Source organism: Cebus imitator, unplaced genomic scaffold (assembly GCF_001604975.1).
Source record: "Cebus imitator isolate Cc_AM_T3 unplaced genomic scaffold, Cebus_imitator-1.0 Scaffold311, whole genome shotgun sequence".
Taxonomy (NCBI): domain Eukaryota; kingdom Metazoa; phylum Chordata; class Mammalia; order Primates; family Cebidae; genus Cebus; species Cebus imitator.
The window spans coordinates 57583-68280 of NW_016107626.1; the positions used below are offsets into that span (position 1 = coordinate 57583).

Here is a 10698-nt window from a genome sequence, read left to right on the forward strand (position 1 = left end):
ATCAGGATCATCCTGCATGCTGCTTCTTCCTTTCCTAAAAGTAGGCTCAAATCCTCACTTGCAGAACAAACTTTCAGCATCCTCTCCCGTTTCCTGCCAAAATAGCCTCAAATATGCTTGCCCTCATACTCCATGGCATCCTCAGAGAGATTCGATCTAATTTCTCCTGCCTTTTCTCCCACTGCTCCCCAAGAGCCAGCCAAGGTGGCCAGTTGTGTTTACCCGGCCACGCCCCATGTTTCCTACCATTAAATCCTTTGTTCGTGGTGGGCAAACGTCTCCCATCCCCCACTACCACCTTCTATTCAGACAAGGCATCTATCCTTCCTTGGAGGCTCATATAAAAAGCCATTTTCTCCATCAAGACTTTTAAGGTCCCCCAAAGTGGAGGTCTTTTCTTTCATTTTTATGCTGCTCTACCCCCTAGGATGAGGGATTGGTATTTGTCTAACTTTTTTTTTTAATCATCTCGATGCATGTGCTCCCCTGGCAAAGAATCATGAGACCAGAAAGAATGAACAAAGGAGTCCCACAGATGCATGAGGGTATCAAACGGAGACCCTGAACCCGTTCCTTGACAAATGGTGCTTTGGGGATGAGCGCGAGGCCTGACGACAGCAAATCGTCCCTTCAGAGCACCCATCGCAGCCTCCCTGGGGCTCCAACCCCAATGTCTACTGACCTTCCACTCGTGCAGGCTCAGCATCCCTGGGGCCTCAACTCCTTATCCATCCTGGGTTGCTCCTCGCAGTAAGCCCTTTCCTCGGGGTCCTGGCCCTCTACCTCCCAGCCCTGGAAATCTTCTTGCTCCTCGCCTCGCCCGGCAGCGGCACCCTGTTGGCTAGGTTAGCCTGCCGCCATCAATGCGCCCAAGGGTTCGCCCCTGGGACCCCGATCTCTCCCCCAAGCCTCGGCGACCTGTGGCATGAGGAAGCCTGACCCTACGGTGCTAGCAGTCCTCGTGGCCTTCCAGGCCTAGCCGCCATATACCCACCCACCAACCGCTTCCAACCACCTCATCAGCACAACCTCTTTGGGCGTTCCAACGCGGCGCCCCCTATAGGACCTCCCACCCATATCCGGTTTCCGGTCTGACGCCCCCTTCTCATTCGCCAGGAAGCCTTGATTGGCATGACCCCGGCCCAATGGCTGACCCGGCGCTGGGGTCGGAGGGGAGTGAGTTGGTGTTTGGACCCAGTTGGGCCATTCAGTGGATGTCCAAGTGGTTAAGCCGTTTTGCGTAGGGGTAGTTGGCCAAAGTTTGAACCAAAGTTCAGTGTTGACATCTGCAAGTGTGTAGACCCACAGAGCTAAAGCGATACGTCTTTGGGGGACCCCAAACGTTTCCCAGGGTCCGACTGTGCTCGCCTCCCTCCGTGCTGCCCGGCCGCCACGAGGATGGTGGATGCAGGGGGTCAAGGATGCGCGGTGCCTGTGGTACCCTGGCTCTAAGATGGATGTGTTAGATTAAACAGGATAGCCTCGTGCGGCGGTTCGCCGGCCTGCGGCTGGTACACAGCGGCCCGCGCCATGCGCCCTGTGCCCTGCGCCCTGCTTGCTGCAGCCCGCCCCGTGTAACACTCATCCAGCCTCTTCTCCCCCAGGGTTCTGCAGACCAGGCGACCCCCTACCCAGCTGCTCTGTGCCTAAACGTGGCTCACCAATCTGTCAATCACTGTTGAGACCAACCTGATACGCGCCTGCCGGGTTTTACGTGACCCCCTAGCAACAGCTTTTCTCACGGGCTCAAATCTCTCTGCAGACCCCAGACCAGAACACAGCATGTGCACACACCAAGGCCACCAGGTGATGTGGGTATTTACATTCCACTGGCTCTCAGCCCACCGCAGCACGGTAGCGGGAGCGCAGCTGCGCTGGCAACCGCCGGGTTTGTGGCTGGATGGCGGGCTCAGTGCCGCCTCCGCGGGCTCTAGCAGTGAAGTGGCTACACTAAGATACCCATAGCGAGAGGAGAGGGGCTGGAAGGGTGCTGGAGACAGGCTGTAGTGGGGCTAAAGAAGCGGACTGACCGGCTCTGCGGCGGGCGCCTGAAGCAGCGAGCCACGTACCTCGGCTGTGGTTGCCGCGCGGCACGGTGTTTACCAGTGGGTTCAGTGCGCACGGCACAGTCCAGTCTCCGAAACCACCCCAAACCGGCCATAAACGGCAACCGAAATCCCCTTTAATCCTTCCCTAGAACAGTAGGACCTGTGAAACTCTGAGACCGCTTTGTGGGGTCCCCCTGTGAGCAGCACGCCCCCCACCCCTCCATCGTTACCACCGCAGCTACTGCCTAGGGGTCTTTGCTCTCGGCGGTGCGCACCTGAGACCCTCTTATTTCCCTGCGTCACCATCCACATAAACGGCGGAGCACCCTGCCTGTGCCGCTATAGGCTACTACAGAGACCCCTAGAGTGTGATGGGGATGGGGGCTCTTAAAGTGCTTTACCGGAGCCAAACTCAACAAGCGACAAGCAAAAGCAGCAAAAAGTACACCCAAGGCATTTAAAAAACAAATTGTGTGCTCGCACACTCGGCATCCCCTCGCCCTCGCCTCTCTCTGCTTCTCTGGTGGGCCCACGACCACCTGTCGCATCCACGCGCGCACCTGCGCCCCCTTCCCAAGCACCAAAAGTCTTGCGCTATGGACCAGGGACTTGAGATCCAGGGCTGCCTGAAGGCTGGGGGCTATGACTCAGGGGTTCGGGGGTATTCTAGGGTGATGAAATCCTTCTTCAGTCCCCCCTCCCCCGAGGAGCCTGTTGGGTTGGGGAGGGAGGGTTTCAGCTCCTGTACTCCAGCGTCCCGAGGCCCACGTCTTGCGTCACGTGTCCCGCAACGCAGGAGATCTTTCTCTGGACAGGGGAGAAGCGAGGAGAAAGACTCCAAATCAGTCGGGGAGAGGAGTGGAAGGAGCCAAAACATCCCTGCGAGGCCTGCGCTCATCAGCCCCCTTACCCAAAGTCCTGGGCTGCTGGTGCCGGGAGCAGGCTCCTGGAGCCGGAGCCAGCTTGGCACTGGAACCGGCGTCCTCTGGTGGCAGAGAGAGAGCGCTACTGGCGATTTTCGGACCGAATCGGCACGCTCGTCAGATCCAAGCAGGCGGGACTGGCCTGGAGCAGAAAGAAAGAGAGAGGAGGGTATAAGGACAGACCAAGGAAGGGGGGCTGGGGGTGCAGCCTGAGGGGATAAAAAGTGGCCAGGAAGGAGCCCAGACTCCACCAGCAACAATTGAGTTGCTCCAGCCTCGGTCTAGGGTTCCAGGTCCTGAACCCCCAACCTCACAAGGGTTGGAAAGTGAGGCTGGAGAACTTTCCAGCTGGTACTTTGATTTTTTTCTAAAATTTTTTTTTCACCCTAGTTCGGTTGGGTGCTCCGTCCTACGGAGCCCCAAACTTATTTTAAGAAGCCGCCACCGTGTTATGGGCATGCGCAACTGCCTCGACGGCAATAATATGTCAGGACAACACGATATCTCCCCTGAAATCGGGGAACAGCCCGAGCAACCACCCTTGGAGGCCCCAGGGGCAGCTGCCCCCGGTGCTGGGCCTAGCCCAGCCGAAGAGATGGAGACCGAACCGCCTTACAGCGAGCCCATCCCCATCGAGAATGACGGCGAGGCCTGTGGAACCCCAGTGGTCTCCAGGCCCAACTTTCAGGTTCTCAATCCGCCCTTCAAGGAAGCTGGAGCCCAAGGAAGCTACAGCCCACCTCCCGAGGAAGCCATGCCCTTCGAGGTCGAACAGCCCGGCTTGGGAAGCTTCTGGCCCACACTGGAGCAGCCTGGATCCCCCAGTGGGGCCCATGCAGGCCTTGAGGCCCTCGGCTCAGCACTCATGGAGCCCGGAGCCTTCGGTGGTGGCAGACCAGTCGTCGGAGGATACAGCCCTCCACCAGAAGAAGCTATGCCCTTTGAGTTTGACCAGCCTGCCCAGAGAGGCTGCAGTCAACCTCTCTTACAGGTCCCAGACCTTGCTCCAGGAGGCCCAGGTGCTGCAGGGGTCCCCGGAGCTCCTCCCGAGGAGCCCCAAGCCCTCAAGCCTGCAAAGCCTGGCTCCAGAGGAGGCTATAGCCCTCCCCCTGAGGAGACTATGCCATTTGAGCTTGATGGAGAAGGCTTTGGGGAAGACAGCCCACCCCCGGGGCTTTCCAGAGTCATCGCACAAGTCGACGGCGGCGGTGGCCAGTTTGCGGCAGTCGCGGTCTCGAGTGCGGTCCGCCTCACTCCCGCCGCGAACGCGCCTCCCCTCTGGGTCCCAGGCACCATCGGCAGCCCATCCCGAGAGGCTGTCAGACCTCCTAACTTCACCGGCAGCAGCCCCCCGATGGAGATCTCCGGACCTCCGCTTGAGATTGGCAGCGCCCCCGCTGGGGTCGACGACGCTCCCGTCAACATGGACAGCCCCCCAATCGCGCTTGACGGCCCGCCCATCAAGGTCTCCGGAGCCCCAGATAAGAGAGAGCGAGCAGAGAGACCCCCAGTTGAGGAGGAAGCAGCCGAGATGGAAGGAGGCACAGCCACCGACACCATGGAGGGAGGAAAAGTCCCCTCTCCGGGGGACAGATCCCCTGCCGCCGGGGCAGCCTCAGCGGATCCCGCAGCCGGGGCGGCCCCTGCAGCCCCAGCCGATCCCGACTCCCGGGCAGCCCCAGCCGATCCCGACTCCGGGACAGCCCCAGCCGGTCCCGACTCCCGGGCAGCCCCAGCCGATCCCGACTCCAGGGCAGCCCCAGCCGATCCCGACTCCCGGGCAGCCCCAGCCGATCCCGACTCTGGGGCAGCCGCTGCCGCCCAAGCCGATTCCGACTCCGGGGCAGCCCCTGACGCCCCAGCCGATCCAGATGCCGGGGCAGCCGCAGCCGCCCCAGCCGATCCTGACGCCCGGGCAGCCCCTGACGCCCCAGCCGATCCAGGTGCCAGGGCAGCCCCTGACGCCCCAGCCGATCCTGACGCCCGGGCAGCCCCTGACGCTCCCGGCGCCCCTGCGGCTGCTGAGACCGGGGCAGCCCCTGTCGCCCCAGCTGCGCCTGACGCAGGGGCCCCAGCTGCCCCAGCCGCTCCTGCCGCCCGGGCAGCCCCAGCAGCCCGGGCAGCCTCTGCAGCCCCTGCCTCCGGGGCCAGACGCAAGCTCCATCTCCTTAGACCCCCCAGCCCCGAAATCCAGGCTGCCGATCCGCCTACTCCACGGCCTACTCGCGCGTCTGCCTGGCGGGGCAAGTCCGAGCGCGGCCGCGGCCGCAGCGTGTACTACGATGAAGGGGCGGCCAGCAGCGACGATGACTCCAGCGGAGACGAGTCCGACGATGGGACCTTCGGATGCATCCGCTGGTTTCAGCATCGGCGAAATCGCCGCCGCCGAAAGCCCCAGCGCAACTTACTCCGCAACTTCCTCATGCAAGCCTTCGGGGGCTGCTTCGGTCGATCTGAGAGTCCCGAGCCCAAAGCTTCACACTCCTCCAAGGTCAAGAAGGTACCCCTGGCGGAGAAGCGCAGACAGATGCGCAAAGAAGCCCTGGAGAAGCGGGCCCAGAAGCGTGCAGAGAAGAAACGCAGCAAGCTCATCGACAAGCAACTCCAGGACGAAAAGATGGGCTACATGTGTACGCACCGCCTGCTGCTTCTAGGTAATGCGGCGGACTCTGCCTGCCGGCAGCAGGGCCGCCAGGGAACTGGGGAGGGGGTGGCAGGGCTGCCCGGTGGGACGCGCGGGGCTCGGCAGTGGGAGGAGGGGGTTCAGCTAAAGGCAGGAAGAGCCTGCTAGAAAGTTCCAGGGAGGGACCCTAACTTTGCCCTGGGAGCGGGAGGGGATCTTGGGTGGGTTCGGGTGGCCGAAGTATATGCCCTCCAGGGAGAAAAGTGGTGCCGAGCGACACTGAGGGTCGTTTCCGGCTGGACAGGCCAGCGCCAGCAACCGTAAGCTGGAGAGCAGGCAGGGGCCTCAGGTGAGCCAGGATTGCCTGGGAGGGGCCCCGGGGCTCCCCTGGCTAGGCTGGTGCGGGCCATGGTGGGCTGGAGTCATTGGGGAAGGCGCGCCCCCGCCTCGCCTGGCACGGCTGCTTGGACTCTTGACAGCTTGTCGTTGATGTGTGTTGGTGTCCATATTCTGTGTTCGCCTGTGCATGATACGCTCAAATGTCCCCTGTTCCTATCCCGGCACCCCCAAATTACCCGCCGACTGTGTACTTGTACTTGGGAACGGGCTGTCTTGTGGTTTGCGCCATGGCGCGAGCAAAAAAACTTTCGGTGTCTGCACACTCTGGTGGTACCTGCGCCTGGGCGATCTGCGGTGAGCCGTGCGGAGGACGCGCGGGGAAGGTGGCGGGACCTCCCGGGAAATAAGCAGGGCTCCTGGCCTGGGGGAGTAGGGGGGTCGCTATTCGCCGGCCTCCGTAACCTTGTTCCTGTATATCTTTTTCTCTTTTTCCCTTTGCGCTAAGCGTTTCCTCACTTCTCATTCGTTCGCCAAACCCTCCCGCCTTTACAGTTGAAAAACCAGACACACAGGTATCTGGGGCGCCCGGGGTTGCACACATCAGTTCAGTATTCTGCACATATTCAGCTCACCTGGTGGGGGGATGGGGGAGAGGGGAAATACCTAACCTGCTGTAGATAAGTCTGGATCCCAAACCACGCGGGGGCTGGTTCCAAGGGGGTGGGCGTGGCTGTGCTTAAAAAATATGAACTAATTTTTTTCCTAGCGAAGAGCCGGAGGTAAGCCAATCATTTTTGCTAAAAGTACAGTAGGAGGGGCTTGGTTTAAAAAGATGAGGGTTATGTGTTAGGAGTGGAATGTCGTCTTTGTATTTGAAATGCAACAGAAATAAAAATTTTCAAAAAATGCTCTGAGTGTATTTTAAGTATGTGGACAAAGTATGGCAAAAACCGTGAATATGACTTGTGAAACATGTAAATGTTTACATGTGCATTTTTTCAAGCAGCCTTAGCTGGGGGCAAAGAGGCTTGTCGAAGGTAAGGTCTTCTGCAAATTGGCTCTGGTTACAAAAAAATATAAAGGTCTTCTGATTACAGAAGTTAAAATCATGATATTCTCACCAGGAGGGTATTTTGGTGGCCTTCTACCTTCCCCCTCCTCCTCTGCTCACATTCGGTTCTCTCCCCTCTCCAGGATCCCCCTCACCCAACAGCAACACCGTTTCCTGTATCTCTCAGTCTTTCCCTGGTCATTCCCAGTTCCCTGCCCTTCCCCCAGCCCTCCAAGACTTCTTAACTTCAAATCCGGGGCATTAAATATTTTTCCATGTTTAATCAAAGCAGCAATTAGCAATGGTCTAAATATGTCCTTTAAATGAAAACTTCCAAACAAACTTGACAAGCTTAATTTTTACATTTTATTCTCTAAGACGTTTTAAGGGATTTCAAGATCACAGTTTTTAAGGCTGTGCTACATTTGTTAAGTATGTTAGAACATGTGATGGTTTTATTAATGGCATTATTGGCATATAACTGTGTGCTATTGTGATGTGGCTCTCATAAATCACAATTTTAAATGTGAGGATCATTTTATATATGCCCATCCAGGGAGATCATGACATTATCACTTACCCAAAAACATATAACATGGAAGTTGTTTTAAATTTCAAATGTCCCAACTACACTAAAGCCACCAAACATTAAACAACAATGCACTGGTTTCCCTGCAGACAACTGATTTTGCTATAACAGACCCATTTCAATATTCTAAGCAGAGGTCTGGGAAGCAAACCTATAAATTGGGGGTGGGAGGACACAAGTGAGTACAGACAGGAGATCCAAGTGACAGTGTGCACCTGACCCCTAATTATCAAATTGGTGGTGTACCTTACATGTGGGGCCTCAGTTGCCTCCTTTGTGAAATGAAGCTTTCCTAGCAGATCTCCACTAAGGGATGCTTTTGCTCCATGATTTGGGTCTTTATTCTTCCTGGGGATGGGGGTGGATGGTGTAAGTCTCTATTTACATGAGGACTGAAGACTTATACCATAGATAGTGCAGTCATCAATACTGCAGCAAACTGTCCATGTCTGGGACAAGGTCTTAAGAATATTGTAAGTTTCCTTTGTCTCCCTTTATTTTGCCACCAGAAGTAAAAATTAACCTTAACAAAAGGAGATTTGCTGGGGTCACCTTGCACCTTGTCCTGGCTTTGTTACTAGGTGCTGGTGGCCAAACACCTTTGGAGGCAGCATAGTCCAGAAGAAGGGCTGATAAACTCTGGGCCATGTCTAGCATAAGCCTTAACTACCGTAGCCAGTGTTAGCTACTAGCTGAAACTGGACCAGTGCAGTTTGCCAAACCAGGCTACAGTTTTCCATCAGGCTTCCTTTTGCAGAGGTGACCAGAGGTTCCTCTTCTGGACCTGAATTATTGATTGGGGATGGGGAGAGGAGGAAGGATGAGAACTTACTCACATGTAGGACAAGACTTTTTACTAACTTTCTAGTCCCAAAAAATAAAACAAGACATCCCTACATCTCTACCACTGAAAATGCAGATCAAATGGCTGTCCTTTGATATGGTTGCTAATTTGTGACATGCAAATTCATCTGTTGCTTGAAAAATGTGTTTATGTACATATCCTTTCTGTTTTTATTGCCCAGTTTAACCTCATTACAGGGAATCTTAAGAAATAAGAGAGAGAAAAAAAGGTAGATAGAAATCAATAATATGATGAAAATTCTAAAATATCTAAATATTTTAAATATCTAAAATATTCAAAAAGAGTTTTTTAGGTATTATATAAATATTCTTTTTAAGGAATATATAATATCTAAATTTATAATATTCTTTTAAAAGAAGTCTTTTTCTCACTCAACATTATCCACCAATAGATGGTTTCCATGTTTCTGTTACATTTTAAAATAATTTTGGTGGCTTAAACACTTTTTTTTTTTTTTTAAAGACGGGCTTTCACCATGTTGGTCAGGCTGGTCTTGAACTCCTGACCTCAGGTGATCCGCCTGCCTTGGCCTCCAAAGTGCTTGGATTACAGGCGTGAGCCACGGCACCCGCCCTAAACACTTTTTAAAACCTCATTTAGGTGTGATTTCCTCCTTGTTTGAGTACTGAAGAGGGGGAATAGATCAGAGTTTCTTAGTATCTGCCACATTTATTAAAATTGTGCAGGCAAAAGCTATATATAATAATAGCTATTCTGCTATGATGCTTTATTTATACAATGAATCACAATTAATTGTATGATAATTTATTTATGCCACCAAGTGCAACAGTAATGCAATGCATCCCATCTTGCAGAAGTATCTTTTTTTCCTCTCTCTCTCTCTTTTCTTTCTTTCTTTTTTTTTTTTTTTTTTTTTTTTTTTTTTTTTTTTTTTTTTTTTTTTTTTTTTTTTTTTTTATTTATAGCCATTTTTCTGTATTCTAAATGCCTCCACGGAGCTTTTTGTGCAGTGGGAAGGGCGTGGCTTATCAGGCCACAAAATTTGGAGTCCAAATAGTTTTATTATTTTTTCTTCTCAGTCTCCTAATAAGATTCATGTTTCTCAAAGTCTGAAATTCTGCCTCAGTTTTAATTCCTATAGATTTCTCTAAAAAAAAAAAATCCCATATAGGTAGATTAGTTTTTTAAAGTTTACCCACATTATCTACCATGGAAAACTGGTTTTAAGCAAAAAGAATTGAGGGTCATCCCATTTCTGTATATACCCTCCTAACTTGAAAATCTCACTGGTCTCAGTATTAGTATCTAGTAATAATAAAAATAACAACACATTCTGATTACATTTTACATTTTTGTTTGTTTTGAAACAAAGTCTTGCTCTGTTACCCAGGCTGGAGTGCAATGGCAGGATCTCCACTCACTGCAACCTCCACCTCCCAGATTCAAACAATTCTCCCCTCAGCCTCCCCAGAAGCTGGGATTACAAGTGTGTGCCACCATGCTGGGCTAATTTTTTGTATTTTTAGTAAAGATGGGGTTTCACCATATCGGTCAGGCTAGTCTCGAACTCCTGACCCCAAGTGATCCACTTAGCCTCCCAAAGTGCTGGGATTAGAGGCATGAGCCACCATGCCTGGCCACAATTTACTTTTTTTAAAAGGCTTTCATCTAGTCATATTTGTCTCATGAAACAGTCCTGGGCAATAAAAACGTGATAGGACCCCATTTCACAGACAAATAAACCAAAAGCTCAGAGATTAAATGTCAGGCACTTTTCCACAAAGACTGTAAGGTAGGTAAATGATCTCAAGTTTCAAATTCAGATAAGATAATGCTTACCAGAAATGTGATGATAAGCTTAAAGCATTATTTAAATGTAAAGCATGATTATTGTAAGTATACTATGTGCTCTTAAAATCCCTTGTCAAATGACACGTCAAGTCATCTGCTGCTTTCTGAATTATAGCCAAACTCACAGATCCCTGGTTATAAATGTCCATTGAGTGTACATGAAACGTGAGCTTCCCCATTTCTGAGATGGCTGTCATTGCTATGGGGATATTTCATTTCCACATTTGCTTTCACTCATCTGCCAGCACTGCAACATTGCAGTCTTAGTTTGTCGACCTTCTCTTTTCCTTTTGTTTTATGCAGATTTTCTGTAAAGTTTTTTTTTTTTTTTTTTTTTCACATTTTTTTTTTTTGCAGGATCTAAAGCTTTTCTTCTTGTTTAGATTTCCACTAAATAATAATTATTAAAACAAAATGCAGTTACTTTTATGGATAGCTCTATTATAAG

General features: G+C 52.2%; 2 protein-coding genes and 1 long non-coding RNA gene across 7 annotated transcripts in view; 2 read left to right on the top strand and 1 right to left on the bottom strand.

Moving 5' to 3' along the window:
• Nucleotides 1-1054, bottom strand: part of LOC108285921 — a 30609-nt gene extending 29555 nt beyond the window's left edge. The window contains exon 1 of the long non-coding RNA XR_005196158.1: nucleotides 683-1054. This is a non-coding gene — a long non-coding RNA (uncharacterized LOC108285921). The remainder of the gene's footprint in view (nucleotides 1-682) is intronic.
• LOC108285920 (neuroendocrine secretory protein 55) overlaps nucleotides 1-10698 on the top strand; it is a 63227-nt gene that overhangs the window by 9994 nt on the left and 42535 nt on the right. The window lies entirely within an intron of this gene.
• The window catches only part of GNAS (GNAS complex locus), a 56572-nt gene continuing 49950 nt past the window's right edge, over nucleotides 4077-10698 (top strand). For 3 of the 4 annotated variants that reach the window (XM_037729557.1, XM_037729559.1, XM_037729560.1), the window contains exon 1: nucleotides 5020-5625. In XM_037729557.1, coding sequence (XP_037585485.1) covers nucleotides 5394-5625 — 232 coding nt within the window. In that variant the 5' untranslated portion in view covers nucleotides 5020-5393. Of the gene's footprint in view, nucleotides 5626-10698 lie in introns of all 4 variants that reach the window. The other variant, XM_037729558.1, reaches the window with a different exon arrangement.